Source organism: Equus przewalskii, chromosome 20 (assembly GCF_037783145.1).
Source record: "Equus przewalskii isolate Varuska chromosome 20, EquPr2, whole genome shotgun sequence".
Lineage (NCBI taxonomy): Eukaryota > Metazoa > Chordata > Mammalia > Perissodactyla > Equidae > Equus > Equus przewalskii.
Window position 1 is genome coordinate 7,551,191 of NC_091850.1, and position 27,916 is coordinate 7,579,106.

General features: G+C 35.3%; 1 protein-coding gene across 13 annotated transcripts in view; it reads right to left on the reverse strand.

Annotated features, from left to right (window-relative positions):
• ERBIN (erbb2 interacting protein) overlaps window positions 1-27,916 on the reverse strand; it is a 135,490-nt gene that overhangs the window by 43,901 nt on the left and 63,673 nt on the right. For all 13 annotated transcript variants that reach the window (XM_008540262.2, XM_008540261.2, XM_008540259.2 and 10 more), the window contains 10 exons: window positions 24,434-24,512; window positions 22,790-22,879; window positions 20,495-20,551; window positions 14,067-14,130; window positions 11,966-12,040; window positions 11,168-11,312; window positions 10,012-10,084; window positions 9,577-9,706; window positions 9,141-9,256; window positions 7,328-7,397 (listed from right to left, as the gene is read on the reverse strand). In XM_008540262.2, the coding sequence (XP_008538484.1) occupies window positions 7,328-7,397; window positions 9,141-9,256; window positions 9,577-9,706; window positions 10,012-10,084; window positions 11,168-11,312; window positions 11,966-12,040; window positions 14,067-14,130; window positions 20,495-20,551; window positions 22,790-22,879; window positions 24,434-24,512 (899 nt within the window). The remainder of the gene's footprint in view (window positions 1-7,327; window positions 7,398-9,140; window positions 9,257-9,576; window positions 9,707-10,011; window positions 10,085-11,167; window positions 11,313-11,965; window positions 12,041-14,066; window positions 14,131-20,494; window positions 20,552-22,789; window positions 22,880-24,433; window positions 24,513-27,916) is intronic.

The following is a 27,916-nucleotide window of genomic DNA, read 5'->3' on the forward strand; positions in this document are numbered from 1 at the left end:
CACTGGATGGGGAGACCTGCTAGGAAGCTATGTCAATCGTCTAAGTCAACACTGTCCAACAGAAATAGAATGCGAGGCAAAAATGAGAATAGACAGTTTACAATTTTCTAGTAGCCACATGTTTTCAAAAGACAAAAAGAAGTTAAATTAATTTTGATAACACATTTAATTTAACTTTACATATTCAAAATATTATAATTTTAGTGTGTAATCAATAATAAAAATTGTTAACATGGTATTTTACATTCTTTTGTCCATGCTAAGTATACAAAATCCAGTGTGTGTCTTACACTTAGAGCACAGCTCAATTTGGACTAGTCACATGACACTAGTTGTCTGCTGCATTGCACAGTGCAGGTCTAAGTGAGAGATGACGGTGGACTGTATTTAGGGACTGTATGAAGTGGGAGCAGGGACAAAACAAAAGCAGAAAAACACCTGAGACATCTAATAGTTAAGACTAAACAGAGCTTGGCAATTAACTGGACTGAAGCATAGAGAGAAAAAGTAGCTACAGGTTATATTCTCAGGTCTCTGTCTCTGGCAAGTACTTTTTACTGATGTAGGGAACCCAGGAAAAGACAAAGATTTAGAAAAGATGGAATGTTGTTTTCGGCTGGTTAATTTTGAGACATCTGGGTGGCCAGGTTAAGTAGATGATGTGAATGTGAAGTTCAGGAAAGAGAACTGGGCTGAAGATAATTGTTAGGAATAACGAGCATATCGATAGCAACTGCATCTTTCTTACAGGAAAGCAGAGGGAAAGAAACTAAAGCAGAGTCTAGAGCATCATGAGGGGCACCAACATATAAGGGACTGGTAGAAGAAAAAATCCTGAAAAGGAAACTCAGGAGTGATCAGTCAAAAGGACAAGCAGCAGAGTATGAGAACAGAGGCACCGTGCAGCAACCTCACTCCACTGCTCCCACAGCACTTGCTAATCAACCTCTCCAAGACTGCCACTCCCTTGGACTTTCAACTTTACCATCATCATTCTTTCCCGTCCTTGCTTCTCTTTTTTGTACCTCACCATATCTCCTTAGAGCCACTTTCCCACCAATTACCAAGACCTCCTGCTGCACTGTTCTTCTCTTGCACCTGACTTGGCAAAGCTGTAACCCAGAATCACTCCAATTGTGCACTTTCTCTGTATCACACAACAGAGCAAATAAGTATAACTACAAGTTTGTAGTAACCAACTTCAACAGGGCTCTCAATGTTGCCTGAAAATCCTTCTACATTTCCTAAATTGTATTCTGAAGACACTATCTTCTAAACTTTTTTAAAAATAAAAATAGAATTCAACTGCAAGAATTTGCTACATTCTAAGAGTTTCACCATGTACGTTATACGTCCTCTCTCACAAATTTCTGACCCGAGCTCCCTTCAAGAAGATAAGAATCTCTGCCAGAACTTTTGATTCCATCAGCTAACAGTGCAGTCATCCAACCCTCTCTTGTACCCTTAATCTCATTCTCCACACAGCCTCTTTCCAACAACCTATAAATGTACTCTCTAGTATTAAAGGATTCCTTTTTACTCTGCCCCAGCTACCATTCCACTCCTTTTCTTTCTCATCCAACCTTCTTTTTTTTTTTTGGGAGGAACATTGGCCCTGAGCTAACATCTATTGCCAATCCTCCTCTTTTTGCTTGAGGAAGACTGTCCCTGAGCTAACATCTGTGCCAATCTTCGTCTATTTTGTATGTGAGATAACGTCACAGCATGGCCTGATGAGTAGTGTTAGGTCTGCACCCGGGATCCAAACCCACAAACCCTGGTCCACCAAAGTGGAGCACACCAACCTAACCACCAGGCTGGCCCCTCATCCAACCTTCTTAAAAGACTAATCAATAATCACATGGCTCCATTCTCTCATTTATTTATTCCTTAAACTGCTGCAATATGGTTTCTGACATATATCTCTAAAATTACATTAGCTATAGTCAAGATAGGTTGGCAAGAGAGATGTAACTTGCCAAAATATAATGGATATTTCTCAGACTTTATTTGAACTGACCTGTCACAGCATTTATCCTGTTACAACTCCTTCCTTTAGGCCCATCGCTTCACCCTTAACTTGGAACCACCATCACATAGTTTTCCTTCTACCTCTGTGGCCACTCTTTCTGAGCCTATTAATCCACCTGCCACGTAAATGTTAGTATTCCTCAGGATTCACCCATCTCTAACATTTTAAAAAGTAATTCTTCATAATTCCTTTTGAGAAAATAATAACAGCTATAAAACCATTTCCCAGAAAAAGTGATTAAGATGATGGGCTGAACATATATCTCTCTTCTCATGCTGTAAATCTTTCAAATAAAGAAATTTTACAAATAAACAAAAGGAATAAATCTACAATGGTACTGGGAAAAAGGAAATTATGCCTTCAGGAGCAATTCTGAGAAATTCCTGGAGGTTAGAAATTAAAGGAATGGAGAAACCAAGAGCACAAAAACCACAGCCTAAAAGAAAGTTGGGGGGAGGGGGTGGGGTGGGGGATGATGGCCACTAGAACTGTTCTGTACATGCCTACTTGAAAATACCAAAGGTATTTTAAACTCAACATGCCTAACTGGAACTTAACATCTTCCCATAAACATATTTCTTTCTCTTGAGGTTCCCTATCTTTGTTATGGTATCCATATCTACCTAGTCACTCAAGCCAAATCTCTGAGGCTCATCTTTGCTTTTACTTTTTCTCACATCCATGCATTCTTCATATGTTCCACTGATGTGACCTTTTAAGTTATGCCTTAAATATATGAGTTTTTCCCTGGCCCTGCTATCATTACTTAATTTGAAGCCAACATTTTCTGTTGCCTTGAGTACGGCAATGCCCTCCAATCAGTCTCCCCTGCCTTCACACTTAGCACCACACTGGCTAAATCCACCTTCCATAATGCAACCCCCAAAGCCCTTCTAAAACATCAATCTGATCATACTATTAGTCTGCTCCTACATAATACTGGTTCCCCCTCTTATAATAGCAGGGTTGCTATGTATCACAGGATCACTTCTTCCTCCTAAACAGATGACATACATAAATAACGCATCATGACTATAATGACCAAATGCCCGATTTGCCTGGGACATCCCCATTTTACACATGCTGTTCTGACACAACTATCATAGAGCCCTCTTTCAATATCAGAAGTGTCCCGGTATGGACAATAAATTACACAGTCACCCTAATCACAGCAATTTTCCACTGAGCCTGACTACGGCTTCACAATCCTTAAAAGAATCTTTCAGAAGTCACTTGTAATTGAACAGGATTGACATGCAAGATAAAGAAATCTATTTACCATCCCTGAAATACAATGCAAGTTCCTTCACACAGCGTACGAAATCCTCTATGACCTGGTCCCTAACTACCTCTGTGGCCTAACTTCCTAAGCGTCCATCTCAAGGTTATGCTCTAGTCACAAACAAGCACTTGTAAAGCTACCAAATGCACTAGACTGCTTCGCCAGGAAGTGCTCAGGCTCATGATCTTCCTTCTAACCAGAAGACTTTCCCCTTTCTTTGTTTAAATTATATTATTCTTTTAAGCAATGCGGGCATCTCCTCCTCTGGGAAACCTGTCTTTACACCCCCAAGTTATGCTCCCCTTCTTTGATCCTGAAGCTTGGTCCTACCAAGTCTTTTACCACATGGTATTAAAATGACCTTCTTATTATCCTTATTTGGTCTACCTTAGTCTGCCTGGCACAAAGCAGTTGTTCAATAAATGTCTCCTGAATGAGAATGACAAAATGAATGAGGGAATGAATAATCAATTGTTCTGTTCAAGCCTTCAGAGAGACTCATGAAAATTACATGTACTGCCTATAGGTATATTCCCTATGTAGTTGGTGAAATATCCAGAAGCAATTTATATTCATTATTCATAAGCAAACTACTTTCACATACCTTCTCTTCTCCACTTTGTTCTTTTATAGCAAAATGACTGCGTCATACTGTAAAAGAGGTTTTACAGCTACGTTGGATGTGTTTTACCATTAACTACTTTACTATTTCGTCAAACTGAGGAAAACACATAGCCCTTCTCACTACAATTTTTGTGTGTTTTTTTTTTTGAGGAAAATTAGCCCTGAGCTAACATCTGCTGCCAATCCTCCTCTTTTTGCTGAGGAAGACTGGCCCTGAGCTAACATCCGTGCCCATCTTCCTCTACTTTATATGTGGGATGCCTACCACAGCAGGGCTTGCCAAGTGGTGCCATGTCCGCATCTGGGATCCAAATGGGCTAACTCCGGGCTGCTGAAGTGGAACATGTGCACTTAACTGCTGCGCCATCAGGCCAGCCCCACAATTTTTGTTTTAAAGTAATTAAATGAGAAGCAAGAAGAGGAGAATAAGAGAATGCTGTAAGTATGAAGAAACTGTATTAGATACTACATAATTTCACTAATATGAGTCATCTGGCATGATTTGCTGGCATCGATTTGTCCACAATACTGCTATTACACTAACAGTCACAGAGGACTCACAATCGGGAGCTACTGTCTCATTCATACTGTAGTAAGTAACAAGCATAGCCAGGGTTCAGCAAATATTCTGTGAATCCAGCTGCAAAATTTCAAATCAAGTTTCAAACGTAAATATTCAATGAAGAGGATTAGACAGTTAAGACTTCTACATATATGAACTGATACATTTAATAGATGCAGTAATCATTTGTGTTCAAGCCCTAATAAAAGCAAAGGTATCATCAATTGAATATTTCCTTCCATAACCTGCAAGTTAAGTTAATACCACAGTCTGATTCATAAGTACGGGTTGACATTAACTTAAAGCTTTTAGGATATTAATAAGAGTTAGGTGGAAAGGGGTCCTCAGTTAAGAAGTTTGGAGAATCCTGAAATACAGACAAGTGGGTTTCTTTACTGTGGTATCACATTAGGGTTGTTAATATAATCCAAAAGAGGGATATAACACAGTCTCCCCCAAGCAAATTTGACTACGGAACTTATGAATATCATATAAGACCAGTGTATCCAAACCTTGGGAAAATACACCTTTAGATAAATTACTATAAGGTATTGCTCAAAGGCAATTATGAAGCGTTAATTTATTTAAAAGATCAGCAAATTGTAAATTCTGCTTTGTTAAAAAACATTGACCTGTAAGAAATACCTGAGAATAGATATGGAAAACAGATTTCCTTATACTTCCAGATAATAAGTTAGCTCTTAGTTTTTTTCTTTAATTTTTATTTAAGACTTACAATCCGTTAGTTTTGATGACATTTTCTATCTATTAAAGTAGAAGGTTTACAACAATCTACATTGTGAATCCTTAGACTGAGAATCAGACATTTCAAATTAAATCCAAAATACATTTTGCCGATGTTTTTAACAGGTGAACTTTTAGCTATTGCTTGCGAGCATAAAATACTAACATTTAATTCAAAGACCAAGCAAATATACGAAGCTATATTATTAACTGTACAAATGGACACTTAGCTAGAGTACTAAGACATCTTCAATGTCCTGACCTTCTTGCCTTCCATGCACTACACCACACTGGATTCAGGCTTTCATCCCACCATTTCACTAAAACTACCATTCTTAAGGTGAGTAATTACCTCTATCTTGACAAACCCAAAGGCCAATTAGCAGTTCTCTTCTACCTGACCCACCAGCAACATTTGACATAGGTGATTTTTCTTGAAGCACTTCCTTCAGTTGGCTCTCTAGATAATACACTCTTCCATTGGCTGGTTCTTCTCATTCTCTTTTTGGGGTCCCCTTCATCTTGGAGCTCAATCTTTGACCTTTTCTTCTCTATCCTCTCTTCCTAGTAATCTCATACACTTCCATGGTGTTAAATCTCCTCTTTACAATGTTGATTCCCAAATTTTATCTCCAGCCAATACCCAAGTTCCAAAGATAGATATTCAACTACCAACCTGACATTCCTACTTTAACATCTGATAAGCTACTCAAATTTTAATAAAACTATTAATTTTATCCTCAGACTTATTCCTCTCCCACCTTCTGTATCTCAGAAAACAGCAACGCCAATATTCCACTTTCTCAGGTTAAAAATCTAAGAGCCATACTTGCTTCTGTTCTTTCTCACAAGTTCCACATTCAGTCCATCAGTAAGTCCCTTTGGCAATATCTTAAACAAATCCGAGCTCTTCCCACCATCTCCACTTTTATCACACTAGTCAAAGCCCAGCAGCATCTCCTTCTAAACTACTGCAACAGCCTCCTTATTCAACTCTCTGCTTCCACTGCCAAACAGCCCACTCTCACCCTCAGCACCCACAGTCCATTCCTCCCACAACAGTCGGGATGATCTTCTAAAAATGGAAATCACATCTTGTCATTTTCTGGCTTGAAATACAGATTTCTATCTAACTCAGAGTAAAACCCCAAGTGATTAGTATGGTATACAAGGTCCTATGTATCTAGTCCCAGTTTTCCTCTCTGATCTAATCTTATATAATTCTCTCCCTTGCTCACTACATTCCAGCCCTCTAGGCTTTCATCTGTTCCTCAATTACAGTGAACTCAATCCAATATTAGGGCTTTTATTCTCGGTATTCTCTAAACGCACCCCCTATTCCAACTCACCACCCCAGTCTATGCGTGGCTCACTCTTAATTTCATTTGAGAATCTGCTCTACTGTTCCCTTCTTCAGAGAGACACTTCCTAAATTATGCTATTTAAAATAGGATGTATACTATCTCCAATCCTGCTATTCTTCTAATGCCTATCAACCTTTATTTTTCTTTGTAGCTCTGAAATATTCTTACATAGTTACTCACTTTTCTCTCTCGCCCATGAGGATGTAAACTCAATGAGAACATAAGATTCCATTTGCTTCACAAACATATCTCTAGCTCCCAGAGCAGTTCATGGCCTACTGTAAGCTTTCAAAAAATGTTTGTCAAAGGACGAAGAGTCCAAGGAATATCTCTTCATTCCTTAGAAACACTTCTTTAAGGTTTGTGAAAATGCTCAATTAGAAGTATAATTTAAATTATCAAAATGCCACAGATATATGCCATAGAGGATCACTATAAAAACTTTAAAGTTAGGAGGTATTGTGTCTGATTTCCTAATCTATCTTTTTACAGATTTAGAAGAAATTAGACAAGTCCAAGAGAATTTATTGTTTATGAACCTGAACAGATTCCAGAAAAACTATCGTTATCTAAATACTAAGATTTTCCTTATATATATAAAATACATTTTTACATGCGTACCAGAGTATAACTGCTCTTAAATGATCCTATGTAAATTAGAATGCATAATTGTATAGCACAATTGAAATTCTTCTTATTTAAAAAATTAGAATGCCCACCTGATTATCTGAGAGCCACATAGCAGTCAATTGCTGTAGTTTTGTAAAGCTAAAGGGCAAATTCTTTAATCTGCGGGGGAAAAAAAATACAAACAAAAATTAAACTTTAAAATGAGAAATTAAAATATGAGAGCTAAACCTAACAGTCTTCTAAACAATGTTATATTATTGCATATGAAAAGAGAAGAAAAATAGTTAATTCAGGAGAAAATCCAATACAGGTCTTGGAACAGGCCAAAAGATAAAATATCCAGTTTTATAAGAATTAGCTTTAAAAATATAATTCTTTGATTTAATCAATTCAGCTGGGGGGAGAGGGAATGAATAATCTAATAACCTCAAAAATAACAACAATAATCTGCTAAGAAAAAAATGTTAACTCTCCCTACCTTAAGGCAAAGACAAGGACACATTAAGTAATGTCTCATAAAATTGCTTTGGTTATTTTATTTGTATTTAGAGAGAAAAAACTGTTTAGGAAGCAGTCTTAGTGATTGTTATGAAAACTGCACTGGTCTATATTTCATTGTGAACTACTACTTTCATGCTAAAGAAGACTATTTCAACATTATAATGACTAAAACAAAGTAATATACTCATTAGAATGGTGCCCCATTTAAAACAGAATGTCTACTTAAACCTTCTATCTTAGCCTATCTACTCTCCAATGTCTATCTTCCAAGGGAATTTGTTAGAACGTAGGGCTCTAATTTAGAGTACAAAGTATGAGCCAAAACAGGGATTTACTTAAAAACAAAAATAGGCAGTGGTTCTTCTTAAATAAAATGGAACAATCAGAATACTCTAACTAGTCAGAAAACTGGGTTTACATTAAAGCTCTAACCTTACAAGCTAAGTAAGTCACCTTAAACCCGAGTCTTAATTTTCTTCCTCATAATAATGGGAATAGCTGTTGTACTATTTCATAGGGTTGTTTTGAATACTTTGTTAAGACGCTATGAAAACAAAATGTGAAAATGCTCTACAAACACTCTTTTATCATTATCAGTATCTTTACTTCAGGAAAAATTATGGACAATCTGTTCTTAACTTAAGCATTATTCTAGTTTAGCAATCCTACTGACCTATTTGCTCTGCACCTTGGCTGTGTTGTTCAAGCTGTGTGAGTGGGTGCCTAATCACACCTCTGCCCACAAAAACACAAGGAGTAGATTAATTAAAAGAACTAGAAGGTGAGAGGATGGCACAAAAAGAACGGGCAGGGTTCTACTCCACTGTACACAGGGTTGCTAGGAACTGGAATTAACAGGATGGCACTAACAACAAAGATTAGATTACAAGCTGCTTTGGGGGCCAGCCTGGTGACATAGAGGTTAAGTTCACATGTTCCACCACAGCGGCCAGGGGTTCGCAGGTTTGGATCCTGGGTGGACACCTAGCACTGCTCGTCAAGCCACGCTGCAGCGGCATCCCACATAAAACAGAGGAAGATTGGCACACATGTTAGCTCAGGGCCAATTTTCCTCCCTGAGGGAAAAAAAAGGCTGCTTTGTTCAACAGCAGTATTAAGGTCAAGATGTGACTTTAGGAATAAAAAAGTTATGATAAGGAGAGACTAAAGGCTGTATAGCTAAAGTCGACACAAAATGAACTGCGACAAATAATCACGGTATGATAATTAACATCAGGTAAAATTAGATCATTATTTCAAATAAAATTCTATTTTAAAAATATAAATAAATAATATGTATGAAAAGAACATACATTAGATTTTCTATCACATATAACAAAACCTTAATTTCATCCAATCACTGTCTTCTATAAACCAACTGACGAAGACATTATTACAAACCTATTATCACTCAAATTAATGACTTTTAATTTTTGCATATCACCCATTTCCTCTGGAAGTGTCTCAAGTTTATTGGAATGGAGAAACAACACAGTTATATTCTTCCAGCTTCCAATCTGAAAGAGAAACACAAAATTGGGGATCAAAAATTTGGCCTACTGATTAATACACCTAAGTAAAATACCATTTTCAAAAGTTATGAAAAATACCCATTTTATAAGAGGAATTAGATTTTCCCTTTACAATTAGTAATCTTCAGGTATGACAAAAAGTATTTAGGTATCTCCTGTAAGTCAATATAGCTAATTATTATTCAGAAAATAAATAATTTAGTTACATAACTATTTCTGGAAGAAAATAAATAAAACCACCCTGGATAGCTATAATAAACAATTAGGAAAAAATGAAAATTAGAAACAAATTTAAAATATAGTACCTCTGGGGGTAACTGTTGTAAGTAATTATGATCTGCAGCAAAGGTTCTTATATTAGTAAGCTGCCCAATAGATGAAGGCAAAGCTTCAATCTCATTGAAGCTACAATCCAGTTCTTCTATTGATACTAACCTTTAATTAAAAAAGAAAACATACATTTAAGAAAAGATTTCCTATATATAATCCAAAACTTAAGAATATATGAACATTTGAACTTGACTTTAACAAACCTAGCACAACTCTATTTGCACTAAGCTAAAACGGCACCAATAAAAATTGGCCTATCTTTATTGTAAATATACCCAACCTGTAATCAATTGCTTATTTAAATATTTATGGGATCTCCTTTAGATGCTATGTACGCAATTATTTGAAAATATATATGGCATGAAGTGAAAATAAAATCTTCCAGATCTATTAATTTATAAAACTCTTACCCTCCTATAGAGTCTGGTAGATACATTAATTGATTTTCATCTATTTTAAGAGTCGTTAGATTCTTCAATGAACCTATTGAGGGAAGAAATAATACACAATTTTCCAGCTTGAACTAGAAGCAAGTCAACAGCAGTCAATGTGAGCTCATATTACATTTGACATGAATCATAAAGAACTTTCTTAATCAACCTATCTAAAAGAGACACCACCCCAACTCCATTATGCTCTATTCTCTTACTTCTGTTTTCAATTTTCACCTACATATTACCTCTTACCATTCATGTATATGTTTATGTATCTATTTAATCCCCCCTAAAACGTGAGCTTCAGAAGAGATGGGACTTTTTGTCACCTTTCTTCATTGCTGTAGCCCTGGCTCCTTAAACAGTGCCGTGGCATAGTGAAGACACACGATACAAACTGCGGTATTATAGATTAAATAAATGGTAGTATGAAGTGTATAACAAACTATTCTAATGTATACTAAAGACTAAAACAAATAATGGAGTTTAACTGAAAATTTAAAGTGCTGAATAAATTATAGTAGAATTAGCAAAATGTAACCTGAGCTTAAACTACATAATTCAATTGAAAAATATGAAAAAATATGTTTTGCTTTTATATTTAAACATTATGAAGATGCCAAGCTTTAAATTTTTGACTCTTTAATCAAAATAATTCAGTTTCTTCGAATCATCAGACAAGCCAACTACACAAATACAGACTCTCATAGGATTTGCTAAACTGAGAGTCTAAAATGAAATCAGACTAGGGGCCGGCCTGGTGGCACAGTGGTTAAGTTCACATGTTCCACTTTGGTGGCCTGGGGTTCGCAGGTTTGGATCCCGGGTGTGGATCTAGCACCACTCATCAAGCCACATTGTGGCGGCATCCCACAGAAAACACAGGAACACCGGCACAGACGTTAGCTCAGGGCCAATCTTTCTCACACACAAAAATAAATAAATAAGTAAGTAAAAATGAAGTAAGAATGAAAAATATTACCACGTAAAGGCTATGATTAAGAGTTAAACCAAGTGTGGACAAATTAACCTCTGTTTTAAAGAAGCTCTGAATCAAGCAATGGCAATAACTTAATTTCTCAGATTTTACATTAGTAAAAATTAATTACATGAATTAGAAAGTGATACAAACCAATAGTCTCAGGCAGTTGTTGAAGTGAATTGCTTGATAACAGGAGGTCTTGAAGATTTTCACATGCTGAAATTCCTTCTTCAACCATTTCAATATTATTTTTAGAAACATCCAAATATGTGAGCTGTTTCAAACTACCAATAAACTACACATAAAAAAAGGAAATGTAATGATTCTACCAACAGTAAGTAATTTGTAAAAAGTCTAGGTAGTAAACCTAAGACCAAGTTATAATTTATAATTAAGTGTTTATACGGGGGAGAAGATTCATACAATTTTTTAAAATGCCATTAGTAATGTATTCAGTAATAAAGCTAAGAGCTCCTACTAATTTTAGCCCAGCAGATCGACAACGGGCATACATTGTTCTTTGGAAACTCAGTTGTCCATCATTGGCTAGAGAGAGTACATATGGGGATTCTTATGACTTTAGGTCTGGAAATGAACAAAATGTCAGTTGATAAGACAGAAACTACATGGAAAATATCCTACTTTAACAATTCCCTAGAAAAACTGAATTAGAATATAAAGTCAATTGCAACCACTGGCAAGGAGCTACTCCACAGTATTAAAAAGAGACTATTTTACAAAAGATTACGGAAATTTTTTAATTTTAATCAAGAATGTGTTGGTAGTAAAAAAAATAAAATTTGTTTCTACCTATCTAATATATTAAGAATTAAAAAACCATCCTTTTTTTTGTTTTACTAATTACAAGTAATTTAAAAATGTATAATTCACAAAACTGCAAAGGAAAGACAGCAATACATGAAGCCATTTAAAATTTGATATACATACCCCTGGAATAAAAGTCAGTCTATTACCATCCATCCAAAATTCTTTCAATCCACTTAGTTGCTCAAGTACTTCAGGCTGTTTGTATAAGGAGGGGAGGAAGGAAAACCCAATAATTTACTTGAATGTCTTTATTAGGCAAAAGAAGCCCTTTGGAATTTCTAATGTTAACTTTTAGTTTAAAACATTAAAAAAATAAGGGAGAAAAAAAAACAGAGCCAAGACTTAAGCCCTTCCACTATATTATAGTTATTCCAGTAACAGTACTAAAGGAGAACTCAAAGATAGACTTACCATAACAGTAGATTGCATAAAACTCATTTAAACTTTTGATTATATAACAAGCTCAAGTATTTATACAATTAATAAATAAATAAAAATAAGACCCACTGCTTTGAAGAGTACAATAAAAAGATATTCTCAATCATTATCTGTAAAAACATGCAGCCTTTTAAGAAATCTTAGGAAAACCACAAAGATATTCTCTGGTGACGAAGAGGGAAGGAAAAAAAGAAATAAGGCAACATACATCTGAAATGTCCAACAATGAGAGAAAAGTAAGCAAGCCAAGGCATAACCACATAAGTGTATTCTGTTACTTTAAACTCCTGGGCATTACATGGCGGAGTATTACTTATAATATAGTGCTGAGGACCAAAAAATGAATCAAAGAGTTGTGGTGGACCTTGGTATTCAGGCAAGATTTCATCTTGGGCATTTGCCCTCAGAGGCTCTTCTAAATGCGTGCTTTGAAGATATTTGTCACCCACTCAAACCTGTGTCCAATCATTGACATTGTGATGGCATACAGTACCATCATACCTAAACATCATAATAACATGAGCGATACATAAAATGCACGTTATTCAGATTGACTGTTAACAATATAAATATAGGTAAGAATTCTAGGTATAACTTGGATTAAAAGAGATCTCCTTTTGTGGTTTACCTATTATAATTCTAATCATAAGTTTTTAAAAAATGTATAATGTTGGAAGACTAAAATGGTATGAAAATTAATGATTTTGAATGCCGTTCTGATTCTTAAAATTAAAAATAATTAAAAATTTTCAAATAGTTTATGTGAAAATAGATTAATACATGTAAAATGAACACTGAGAAAGAATACAACAGCTAGATAATTTAACAAGTATAGAGTATGTACTTTCTCACATTGAGTAAAAACTTCCACAACATACAATAAAACCCACCATAAACTATATGCAATTAAAATATAATAAATAATATGAAAGAGAGTATTTCAGAAAAAACATGAGGCATCTAAAACACCATGCTCCTCCACTGACTTTAGATGAAAAGCCATCTACTTAGTGAGCACATGTACACTCCAACACCCACAGGGTAACCCTCCAGCTGACAGCACAGAAACCCCTGTTCTTAAGACTACCATTTGAAATCTATCACACTTTTTAAAAACAAACTTGTAAACACAATGTAAAAATTTTAATGATAATGATATTCAGGTTAGTGAATTCCTCTTCAAGAAAATATCTAGCTTATTTTCTGAGTACTCTAAGACAAATGACAAAAGACAAAAAACTGCTTTAATACTCCTCTCATTTTTTGATTCAACATCATAGTACACTTTGCACAGAAACCAAAAACACAATCCAGAGATCTCATCACCAACTCAAAAATAACAACTGCTTCACTGAACATCTTCTCTTTAACTAGTAAGTAAATTATAGAAAGTATTTTATCATTGAATAAATTTCTAAGCAATACCCCCAGGGAGTTATTTTTAACTCAGAATTACTTTTCCCGATACATGCTACTCTCATGAAAGTTTGTTTTTTCCTTATAATCTCTCTCATTTTCTACTTTCTGTGCCTAAAAGCTTTTAGTTACCTTTTCCATGGGTTTCTCATTAATTTTAAGTTTTATCCTCCCTACTGTTAAATGTTTCTATCTGTCTGGTTAATTTTCCCTATTAAGAACTTTCATATCTTCTCTCTCAAAATTATGTGTATATCTTTACCCAATTTTATAATTAAAAAATGCAGAGAAATAAATATTTTAATATTCACATTTTGTTCTTAATCAAATATAAGATTCATGGCAAGTAAGAATGGTGAGAACTTACCACTTCTGTGAATTCATTACTTCCCAAATCCAGTCTTTCCAGCTGGGTCAGTCTATTCATGGTTCTATGCACAATGGATTAACAAAGAATTAAGTATACAAAAATATCAATTACATGAAAGCTTTCAAAATTAACAGTGGAAAACATTCTTACATAATATCTAATGATGTACAAGCTTTCACATGTTAACAAAATAAAAACTTTCTAAGAAAAGAAATCTCATTATATTTAATTTCTAAATAAAATGAAGTAAGTTATCAATTATTCTTCAATTTTGGCTTCTTAGCAGGTTTTCATTTCTACTCTTAAGAAGTAATCACAGGGGGCTGGCCCCATGGTGTAGTGGTTAAGTTAGGCATGTTCTGCTTTAGCAGCCCAGGTTTGCAGGTTCAGATCCAGGGTATGGACTTACACCACTTGTCAGACACACTGTGGTGGTGATCCACATACAAAGTGAAGGAAGATTGGCAAAGATGTTAGCTCAGGGCTAATCTTCCTCAGCAAAAGAAAAAATTAGTCACAGTAAATTTAAACCCACAGGCCAGAATATGAGTAACTGATTTTTATTTTTTCATAAAATAAATTTTCATATAGTACAAATCAACTAATGAATTAGACTGTTTGGCAGCTACATAGTAATTACTACTATTTTTCAAGACTGTATTTATTTGTAAAACTTCAAGATTAACTCTAAAAATTAATAATCAGAATTCCAAGAACAGTAAATATTCCACTGATCCCCACATTTCAAAATAAATTCAATACAATTCAAAAATAGTTTATAAAATCACAAATATAACTTGTAGATGGTATTTATTTTAAAAAAAGCTACAAATACACCATTTTTAACTTCTAACTTAATACCAACATTTCTCTGCAACTACAGAGACTGGGAAAATGTACAAACTGATTTCATAATGAAATAAACCAAATTGTACTTTTACCTTTCATTCAATAAAAGCTTTTTAAACTAAACTAATCACTAATTAACTCAAACACATATTAATACAGGCATTCCTTGAAGCTACTGCAGGTTCATTCCAGACCATCTCAAGAAAAAGTCACATGAATTTTCTGGTTTCCCAGTGCATATAAAAGTTACGTTTCCACTATAGTGTAACCTATTAAGTGTGCAATAGTATTATGTCTAAAAAAACAATTTACATACCTTAATTAAAAAACACTTTATTGCTAAAAAAATGCTACCTGTCATCTAAGCCTTCAGCGCCTCATAATGTTTTTGTTGGTGGGGAATGTTGTTTCCATGTTGATGGCTGCTGACTGATCAAGACTGGAGTGGTTGTGGCAATTTCTTAAAATAAGACAACAATGAAGTTTGCCCCGTCAATTGACTCTTCCTTTCACAAATGATTTCTCTGTAGCATGCAATGCTGTTTGATAACACTTTACCCACAGTAGAACTTCTTTCAAAATTGGAGTCAATCCTCTCAAACCTGCCACTGCTTTATCAACTAAGTTTACGTAACATTCTAAATCCCTTATTGTAATTTCAACAATCTTCCCAGCATCTTCACCAGGAGTAGATTCTATCTCAAGAAACCATTTTCTTTGCTCTTTTATAAGAAGCAACTCCTCATCCGTTAAAGTTTTACCATGAGATTGAAGCAATTCAGTCACATCTTCAGGCTCCACTTCTAATTCTAGTTCTCTTGCTATTTCTACCACATTTGCAGTTACTTTCTCCACTGAAATCTTAAACCTCTCAAAGTCATCCATAAGGGTTGGAATCGACTTCTTCCAAACTCCTGTTAATGTTGATATTTTGACCTCTTCCCTTGAATCACAAATGTTCTTTAAGGGCATCTAGAAAGAACTCTTTACAGAGTGTTCTCAATTTACTTTGCCAAGATCCATCAAAGCAATCACTATTTATGGCAGCTATAGCCCTACAAAATGTATTTCTTAAATAAGACCTGGATGTTGAAATTACTCCTTGATCCATGGGCTGGAGAATGGATGTTGTTTTCGCAAGCATGAAAACAATAATCTCATTGTACATCTCCATCAGAGCTCTTGAGTGACCAGGTGCATTGCCAGTGAGCAGTAATATTTTGAAAGGAATCTTTTTTTCTGAGCAGCAGGTCTCAACAGTGGGCTTAAAATATTCAGTAAGCCATGTTGTTAACAAACTTGTGCTGTCATCCAGGCTTTGCTGTTCCATGTATAGAGCAGTGGCAAAGTAGATTTAGCATCATGCTTAAGGGCCCTAGGATTTTCAGAATGGTAAATGAGCACTGGCTTCAACTTAAAGTCACCAGCTGCATTAGCCCCTAGCAAGAGAGTCAGCCCATCTTTTGAAGCTTTGAAGCCAGGCACTGATTTCTCCTCTCTAGCTATGAAAGTCCTAGATGGTATCTTCTTCCAATATAAGGCTGTTTCATCTACATTGAAAATCTATTGTTTAGTGTGGCCACCTTCATGAATTACCTTAGCTAGATCTTCTGGATAACTTGCTGCAGCTTCTACAGCAGCATTTGCTGCTTCACCTTGCACTTTTATGTTATGGAGGTGGCTTTTTTCCTTAAACCTCAGGAACCAACCTCTGCCAGCTTCAAACTTTTCTTCTGTAGCTTCCTCACTTCTCTCAATCTTCATGGAATTGAAGAGAATTAGGGTCTTGCTCTGGATTAGACTTTGGCTTAAGGAAATGTTGTGGCTGGTTTGATTTTTCTAGACAGACCAGGAAAACTTTCTCCAAATTGGCAATAAGGCTAGTTTTGTTTTCTTATCATTCCTGTGTTCACTGGAGTAGCACTTTTAATTTCCTTCAAGAACTTTTCCTTTGCATTCACAATTCAGCTGTTTGGCACAAGAGGCCTACCTTTCAGCCTATCTTGGCTTTCAACATGCCTTCCTCACTACGCTTCATCATTTCTAGCTTCTGATTTAAAGTGACAGATGCACAACTCTTCCTTTTACTTGAAACTTAGAAGCCGTTGTAGAGTTGTTAATTAGTCTAATTTCAATATCGTTGTATCTCAGGGAATCAGGAGATCCAAGAAGAGGGAGAGAGATGGGGGAAGGGCTGGTGGGCAGAGCAGGTAGAACACACACATTTACTGATTAAGTTAGCTGCCTTATATGGGCGTGGCTCGTGGCACACCAAAACAATTACAATAGTAACATCAAAAATCACTGATCACAGGGGCTGGCCCCGTGGCCAAGTGGTTAGTTTCGCACACTCTGCTTCAGTGGCCCAGGGTTTCGCCAGTTCAAATCCTGAGAACGGACATGGCACCACTCATCAAGCCATGCTGAGGTGGCATCCCACATGCCGCAACTAGAAGAACCCACAACTAAAAATATACAACTATGTATCAGGGGAATTTGGGAGAAAAAGGAAAAACAAAATCTTTAAAAAAAAAAAAATCACTGATCACAGATCACCATAACAAATATAATAATAATGAAAAAGTTTGAAATATTGTAAGAATTAACAAAATGTGACACAGACACATTAAGTGAGCAAATGCTGTTGGAAAAATGGCACCAATAGACTTGCTCAATGTTGGGCTGCCACAAACCTTCAATTTGTAAAAAATACAACATGTGCAAAGCACAATAAAATGAAGTGCAATAAAACGAAGTATGCCTGTACTCTTAAATTGCTATTTTTAGCAAAACCTATAATTTAATAGATTGAGGTACTACCAAGTACCAAGACAAGAAACTCTACATTAAAATATTACAAAATGATACCTAATACAGTTATCATATTATGAATATATTATATTAATATGTTAATAATTTGGAAATTAACAGCATTAAAAACCAATAGCTTCCTTAAAGTATGACACAAGATCACAGATTATTTCTATCTTCTTTGGAAATTTAACAAATTAAAAACAGTAAGATAAAACTCACTTAAAACATTTCTCTGGCTTTTTAGTGACAAAAATATAAGAAGAAATATAATTGCTATGCCACTGGTACTACTCATCTAACATTAGAGGAAGCTAATTTCCCCCAACTCTTCGATTTCAAATATGCCACCCTATCAACACTCCTTTAATTCATCTCACAACACCAATTTTTCTCAAGGCTGCTTTATTTAACTTAGATTTATTGAGTGCCTATTCTCAGGTACTATGAGGTATTATAATTCTGCTTCCCTTTCTCATATCTGTCTTTGTACAGAAAACATCTAAGTCAGTTTTAGTTTGCTTCATAACAAAGCAAAAGGAGTGTCCAGGACCTTTCTCAAGAAAGATTAGATGCTATGATATTAAACTCCCATGTCCATAATAATACTATACCAGGCGGACATTTGAGAAAAGTAAAGAGGGCTGTGAGGAGGGGAGGAAGACGGAAAGAAGAAAGCTTAATCTTGTTTTCCTTAATTCAATATTCTTATAATGACAAGATAACACAAAAAATTCACATGCAGCAATTAAACGCTTTATATCAACAAGGGTAAGTTATAAAAGAGGGTACCAAAAAAAAACCACAGTGCATTGGAAAAACTTAATTACAAATGACATCCTTAGAAAGTTAAGTTTTAAAACTGATTTAGGAAAATGTGAATGACACAGATATGTAACAAAAGAGAGGAAATATATCATAAAGTCCTAAAAGCATCTCCATCTCAATTTGCTGTAGCTAACACTGGCAACTTTGGTCCTACTCATATGCCTCAAAAATCTAAGACAAAATTTCACCTTTTCATTTTCAAGTCTTTTCATTTAAGATCCAGAGTCCTACTTTAAGAAGAAAGTAAAAACAATATCCCTCAAATTTCCTCCTGTTTACCTCTAAAATTCCTTTGTATTTAACTCATTTTTATCTTCTCTTCTGTCTCAGAGGAAAAATTTACATCCTTTGTGTTCTTGGTACTGTGCCCTCCAGTATTAAGATGGTATTAAATTTCACTTAACTACATATCTAAAACAGCTTTCCCACTGCTCTACTCTTTAATCATAAAAAGGTCCACTCATATAACCTGAACGCACATGACTTTCATAACATTTAAAACTATGGCCTCTTTATAGTTTGAGAGGCCTCAAAGCTTTCAATCCTAAGTCTTGAAAAGAAAGAAGGAAAGAATTATATTTGCAAATACATTGAGAGAGCCCAATCTGAAGTTAAATGAGTTAAATGAATTACCTATGATATCAGATAGACCATATTAACTGTAGGCTTAGCTATTTCAGTAAACAATTTACACCTTGGTTATTCAAATCTCTTAGAAAGCAGTCAAGTTTTGAGCTAAGGAGTCATCAACGCCTGTACCAAACCTGTAAAATATTTAAACCTTTTTGAATTTTAATATGGATCATAATTCCCATTTTAATTTATACTCACAACCCTCACTTTATATGCCAATCATTCCTGCATTGAACAATTACTCGGCTAATACACAACATCTTTTGGGGAATCAAAACTACATATGCTCTTTGTTCTCAAAGACTTACAATCAGGGGGAAAGGATACAAGTACATGTGCTCATATGTATATGTTGGTCAGGTAAGAAGGGAGTCAAATGTATAAAAAAATTAGACTAACGTGGTAAACGTCATAACAGATGTAAGTAAGATGCCACAGATGTTGAGTAAACAGAACAACTAACTCCTGGGGAGCTGGAGATGCTTCACTCAAGAGGTGACAATTAACTCTTGACAAATAAATTACAACAGGAGTCAGCAAAGTTTTCTGTAAAGGGTCAGATAGTAAATGCTAGGCTTTGCATACAGTGTGCCACAACTACTTGACTCTACCCACCGTAGAGCAAAAGCAGCCACAGACAACATATGCATGAATGAATGCGGTTCCAATGAAACTTCATTAACGAAAATAGGCAGTGGGCCAGATTTAACCAGACGGTAGTTTGCCAGTGCCTAAACTGTAAAAATGGAGCAATGAATTCAGGGTGTATAAGACATTTCTTCAATAAATGGGCAGAGTCTACAGTGCATTTTGAGTTTGTAGACCCGTTTTAATTTTACCTTCGTACTTCCTCTTGGACTGCCCTCTTCTGGATGTTAGCTTACCACCAAGGGGCCCTCTACCCCATTTCTAACTTCAACAGGCCACAAAACCAGACAAGTTCTTAGAACTACAGTTATCAGACTTCCCATGAAGACCCTACTAATCTCTCTAATGAGTACTATGTAAGAGCTCTAGTGTATGAACTTTATTTGGGACTCATGTGGGCTTTACATACTTATTATTCTTACTTTTGTCACACAACACTGAGTTCCAAAGAGCTATGAAATCACTATTAAATACCAACAACAGATGCACGGATTTTTATATTGAATGCCACTAATAAAAATATGATGATCACAAATGTCAGTCTTTTAAAATATTTTGCACTCATATTTTAGATATTAAAAAGTGAATATTTCTCTAAGGACTTAAGAATTAAAAATTCTAAGCTAAATTCTAGACAGGATATCACCCTTACTTACTTCGGCAACATTTTCAACTGGTTTTCTCTAAGTTCTAATATCTGGAGTTTAGTTAATCTGCAAAACAAAGAAAACAAATGAAGAACCTATGACAAGGACAAAGAATTAGTTAACAAATTAATGGTATACTCAAGTTTCAAAGCAACCAATAGTTATTGTGTAACTACAATGTGCAGAATACTGTATTAAAACTTAACAAAGAAATACAAAGGAAGAAAAGACTATTTCTGCTCCTCAGAATTAGTGGGGGGAAAGGTAAACACTCATAGGCATATTCAAAGCACAAAACGATTGTCCCCAAATATCAACCTTAGAGCATTTCATGCCTTTTTTGTGAAAATACTTCCCCAAATTATTAGGCATTAGTAGATAATTCAACTCTAGAGCTCAACTCCCAGAGGGAAAAATAAAGGAAGACAAGGAACATGGAGAAAGAGAAATCCTCTGGCAATTTAGGGATGCACATTCCAATCAAACTAGAGAGAAAATGAGCAGAGTAAGTGGTGCAGAGGCACTAACTAATGCCATAATGACAATCATATAATAACACATAAATGTATCAAACCAACATGTTGTATACCTTACAAAATGTTATGTGTCAAATATATTTCAATTTTTAAAAAGAGGTCCAAATGCCAGATACAGAAAAGGAATTGGTGGGGCTGGCCTGGTGGCACAGCGGTTAAGTGTGCACATTCTGCTTTGGCAGCCCAGGGTTCACTAGTTTGGATCCCGGGTGCGGACATGGCATCGCTTGGCAAGCCATGCTGTGGGAGGCATCCCACATATAAAGTAGAGGAAGATGGGCATGGATGTTAGCTCAGAGCCAGTCTTCCACAGCAAAAAAAGGAGGATTGGCAGCAGTGTTAGGTCAGGGCTAACCTTCCTCAAAAAAAAAAAGAAAAGGAATTGGACAGGTACATAAATTTAATATATACATGGATAGATGCGTATATGTATACATGATGTGTCATAACATGGCTCCCACAGGACAGTCACTGGGCTGCAATAATTCCCAGAATTCATTTTTTCTTTATTGAAATATAACTGATATATAACATGGTACTAGTTTCAGGTGTACAACACAATCATTCAATATTTGTATGTATTGCAAAATGATCATCACAACAAGTCTAGTTAACATCCATCACCATACATAGTTACAAAAACTTTTTCTTATGATGAGAACTTTTAAGATCTATTCTCTTAGGGAACTTTCAAATATACAATACGGTATTATTAACTATAGTCACCATGCTGTGCATTCTATCTCCCTGACTTATTTTGTAAGTGGAAGTTTACACCTTTTGACCTCCTCCATCCATTTTGCCCACTCCCCACCCTGACTACCATCAATCTCTTCTGTGTTATCTCTGAGTTTAGGGTTTGGGGTTTTGGGTTTTTTTTAAGATTCCACATGTAAGTGAAATCACACAGTATTTGTCTTTAATTATTTTTAGACAAAAAGATGACTACAAAATTAACATGTAGTTGGATAGCACTTTCTCCAGTAATTTAAATACAATAATAATTTGATACCTATTAGCGATTCATTTATTGATTCATCTTTTCATTTAAAAAAATTATTCTGGGACTACAATATTATAATAAGACAAGAACTGCTCTACGTTCAGATATTGGGCACGGGGGCACCAATGGGGTGGACCCCAGAAACACATTTTCTTTTCTCCAGAATTTTGATTCTAGTAGAGGAGACAGTTAAGACGATAATTAGATCATTTTCCAATGTGACAAATGGTAAGAATAAAGCATTCCATATCTCAAATATACAGAAACTACTTCCATTTAAACTCCCTACTTTTGCATACTTTTTAAAAAAACAATTCAAATCTTAATTTACTTTTTTAAGTTTTCACTGCTTATTGTTTACTTGGGAAAATACATTAAAAGTCAGAATAACAAGTTCTGAGGCTGGCCCCGCGGCCAAGTAGTTAAGTTCACGCACTCCACTTCGGCGGCCCAGGGTTTCACCAGTTTGGATCCCGGGCGCGCGGACATGGCACCGCTCATCAGGCCATGCTGAGGCGGTATCCCACATAGCACAACCAGAGGCACTCACAACTAGAATATACAACTAGGTACTGGGGGCTTTGGGGAGAAGAAGAAGAAGAAGGAAAAGAAAAGTTCTGAAGAAACTATAAAAACCACAATGCTTGGAAATAATTACAAAAGAGCCTATGAAACTGTAATTAACAGTGTTACTAAAACAACTTGTAGTTTTGCAAACTTCACAAGAGCTAACAAGAAAAGGTTTTAGAAGAAACTATAATTTACCTGCCAAAATTAGCTGGCAAGAACTCAAGGAAAGCATCATTCAGATATAACTGGGTTAGGTTTAACAGCTGAGAAAATCCATCAGGAAGCCTATATAAAATATACCAGAATTTAAATTAAATTCACATACAGAATTTGTCTCATCAAAATATCTATAAGAATCTGTCTAAGCAACACATGTTCTTAACAGGTAACAGCCATCTCTTTACTTTTATGAGTGATCCTCAAATTGAGATTTGCCTTTTGTCATAATGTACCTGTTTCAATGCCTATATCTTCATCTCTTTGTAAAAAGGAAATGAGGCAATATTTATCTCAGTAAGATATAATCTACACAAAATAGTCAACTATGAATGAGCCACAAATACACAGAAATGTATTTAGGACATAACTATGACATCAGCCGGCACTCTTGAACTTGCCTTATCTAATGTCAATCCAAAGGACTAGATAATGAATTCTAATCCTTGACAGTGTTGACTTTTTGGGCTGGATAATTCTTTGTTGTGAGAAGGTTGTCTTATGCATTGTAAGATGTTTAGCAGCAGCCCTGGCCTCTACCCACTAGAAGCCAGTAGCACTGCCAACCACCACAGGTTGTAAAAACCAAAAACGTCTCCAGAATTTCTCAATGACCCTTGAAGGCAAAATCGTTCCCATCTGAGAATCACTGGTTTAGATTTTTTTCAGTTTCTACATTCGGCCCCTAAATAATCAAATGAAGATTGAATAATTTTACAATGAGCAAATGAGAAGAAATAATATAAAAAGCTGAGCGACATTTTAAGGCCATATATGTATTAGCTTTACTTTTATTTCCTCTGACTTACAAAACAAACTACAGATCTGGAACTTGAGGCTAGAGCAGTATTTTCAGATGAAGATAAAACATCATCCTTACATGTATGTCCAGGATTTTAACAAGTACAAAATTCCCTTGAAGTAAAACACATCAGTCTTTGACTCATCTTCTTTCTCTCCTGTGTCACATTCCTCCATCTTCTACAGCAAGTGAAGCAATGCAAAGTTTGGAAAAACTCAATGCAGTACTATAATACGTGAAAGCTGGTTCACCTTTCAACTTAGCTATATTAAACTCTGCTTCACTCTATTCATCTTTTGCCTCACTATTCCATTTTTGCAAAATTTAACAGCTTTGGTGCCAGGAAAGCCTTCTGCTTACAGCCCTACCATCACAAAAGAATACCTATGACCTCTGGTATATGGTGTAACCAATCACATGGCTTTTCTTTTTTTGTTGTTTTTACCTTCTTGACCTTTCAGTTTCTTTTATTATTTTCAAAAGTTTGAGTGTGCTGCATATATAATTTGCAAGTGAAGACATTTTTATACTGTGCAAGCAACACTGAGTGGGGAGACCTGAATTCTAGTCTCATACCTGACCTCTGCTATCTGTGAAACCCGGAGTAAAGCACTTGCATTATCTGTTTGGATGTCAAATTTACCTTTGTAAAATATGGAGTTAGAAAGGTTATTTAAAAGGGTCCTTTTTAATCTAAAACTGAAATTTGGTATAGATTTAAGACTGCTAACTGCTCTTTAAAATGTAGAAAGTAATAGTCTACTGTTTTATAGCTGCTTTATTCACAAAACTAACTTGTAATTCAACAGAAAAGAACTTACTTGGAAATAGGATTTACACTGGCTTCTACAACTGTCAAAACTTTACAATTTTTTATATTTTCTGGAAACTCCTGTATTCCTAGAAAATGAACAAATAATGACCAAATTAAAAGAACATATTAAAAAGGACAAAATAATAACAATAATAATTAATGTATACCTTGCAGATTTGAATGTACCAACTAAGCAGGATCTAGATAAACTGGCAACACCAATGGTAACCAAAAAGAACCACCTCCACAACAATTTCTCTTTCATCTTTCGTTCATTTGCCTGTTTATAATAACTAATAACCTTGATTAGTTTTACCCTCCTTTCCTTTTCTTATCTCTTCTGAAAATTAGTGCCCTATGTGACAATGTTAAGGTCATACAATGCAGAACACTTAGCATTCTTTGTTTTTCTCACATAAAAAGAGGCAATACTTCTTTAATGCTGGGCTCCAGGTGGAGCTGGCCCCTAATACTTACAAAAGAACAAAGCTGAAAGCAAAGCTGAAGATAGAAGAGGTAGAAAATTCACATCAGATAGACCAGTGTCGTTGAAGACTAGAGTTGTAAGCCAATACTTGTGTAAAATATCGTACAAAAGTTGTGACAAGTCAAATTACGGTAAAACTTGCTCAGTACTTACTCTTATTTCCTCAACTGACCTAAGCAAAAATATAGTAACAGTAATTTGTGAACTAGCAACAATCCACAGACCAACTTCAAGTAGCACTGTTGTAATCTAGGCTAAACAAATGCTAATTACTAACTTTTTAAAATATTCCAAAAATTCTGCGTTTATAAGACCCATTCCTCCACTAACAAGATATGCTTATTCAACAGGGTTGACACTAGAGGATCATTTAAGCCTCTTTCAAGTTCACCACTATATGATTCTAAGTAAGCAAATTTACCACAGTGTCCTATATAGAATTTCAGGTGATGAAAAATGAATGATGCAAAATCACCAAATGGCAAATACTACAGTAATAAATGCTCAGTCAAAACTTATCAATGGCTGCTAAAATCAGTAGGTAAAAGAATGATGAGAAAGAAGGTATTAATATAGTTTCTCACCAAAAACTACTTATTAATTACAAGAGGAAGAAAGGAACTTGACAATGAAGAAATCTCACAGGCACCACCTTAAACTGCTTCAGTTAGCATCACCAGTCAATATCATCATTATGGGGCACCTAATCTAAGATGCACTGAGAAGGGATGCAAAATCACTACTGTCCTGTTCTTGCCAAAAACACACAACCTGAATCTAATCACAAGCAAACATCAAACAAATCCATATTAAAGGAAATTCTACTATCCAACTGTCCAGTAATCTTCAAAATTGTCAAAGTCAAAAAAGATAAAGGAAGACTGCAGAACTACCTAGACAGGAGGAGACCCAAGAGACCTGATTGTGGTGAATATCCAAATCTACTACACACACACACAGTACAAGTAAACTGGGAAAATGTGAATAAGAGTCGAAGATTATATCAACGTCAATTTCAATACTGTTCTATAATATTGCAAAACGTTAGTATTGAGGAAAACTAGGTAACAAGTACACAGGACCACTCCGTGACATTTCTTACAACTGCATGTGAATCTACAATTATCCCAATAAAAATTTCAATTAAAAAAATCTGGACTCAATGGTTCCTTAAGGAAAAGTTTTATTATTATTGTTATTACTAATTTAATTTCTCTAACAGTTTCAAGATAATTCATTTTTTCAATTTCAGTTTTAGTAACTTTTGCTGGAATTAATGGAATTCATATAAACCTTCAAATCAGGAAATGTAAATACCGATGGATATCTAACCAGATTAAGGGATTATGGATGGCTGGTTTTTTTTTTAAGTGATAACAGCAGAGTGGTTTCATCTTAAAATATTTATGTATGAAAGAGGCTGTCTGTGATTTGCTTTAAAATAAAAAGAAGAGGCAAAGTAGGAGGTATAGATGAAACTACAACATGTTGATAAATGTTGAAGTTGGTTGATACGTACATTGGGGTTTATCATATTATTCTATTTCTGTAAAATGCTTGAAATATTCCAATATAAAAGATTACCACTGTTCAGTCACTAGCAATAGACTCAGGGATAACAGAAATAACAAGATAAACAGAAAAAGACTTTAAAACAGGTATTGAACCATCATGCGTCACTCAACAATGGGGGATGGGGATATGTTCTGAGAAACGCTGTGTTAGGCAATTTCGCTACTGTGTGAACATCAGAGTTTACTTACACAAACCTAGATGGTATACACCCTACTACACACCTAGCCTATATGGTACTAATCTTATGGGACCACCATCGTATATGTGGTCCTTCATTGATTGAAACGTGCATGGCTGTACACTGCGAAGTAAAGCTCTCTTTATTTTTTCTACTTCCCATATAAAAACATTGTGCCAACACTTATGAAATACTTGTTTTCCTTATTTCATTGATTTGTAGAGGCATCTCTGTCATAATCCAAATTCTCACGTTATCTTTCTGGACAGTCTTTTCTGTTACATTCTTCTATTGATCTATTCCATAGTTTTATGCTTTTCCTCCATTTAGGTCATGCTGCACATTTTCTATTAAGTTCATTTCTAGATACACATGACAGACTGATTACATTAACGACCTCGCTCCCTCTGTAATGTGATGTTCCAGCTCCTTCCATCAAAATGTGAAGTGTGATTTCCCTCATCCTGATTCTGTACTCAGCCATCTGTTCTGCTTTGGCCAATGAAACATCAGCAAGAAATCAAGGGTTTAAAAGAGCTCTGGCTAATTTCCACTAGCTCTCACGTTCCTTTTACTGCCCTGTGAGAACATGCCTGGGATGCCTAGACTAGCCTGATAGAGGATGAGATCTACAGCAGTCATTTCTGTTACCCCAACAGTTCAATTTAAAAAATCTTTAGCCAGTCTTATTATTAAAGTGTATTACCCTTATAAACTGAGTCCCATATTTTCTCCCCTTTCTCTAATCTCTAGAATATTTTTTAGAAATTAGGGATTATCCCATTCCAAGGAGGCTGGGCCAAACTTGTCCCTAAAAACTAGGCCTGGTAGTTTTTCTGACTACTAATTCAATTAAATATTGTGTTCATTGGTCTTTTCAGTTTTCTACTTCTTCTTGAGTTGACTCTGGATATTTTTCATTTCACCTAAGTTTTAAATTTTAGTGGCTTTGTAGCATTCATTCTTTTTCCTTTGAGTGAAAGTCATTTTTTAATAAAATGATGGTAATAGGGATGTGAGAAATATTGCTTTTGGAAGGAATGAGGGACAGAGGAATTTTCTTAATGGTAAAATAAAAACTTGACAACCCTATTACAAGTTTCAAAATTAGAAGCACTTACCTGCAAAGCATTCCTTTTACTTGGACATTTTACATTTCAATCATACATTTTAGGGCATTTAGACAATGAACTGCTTAATATCTGTGTGCTTCTTATATTACTGCTAATAGATTTTACTTAGGCTGACTC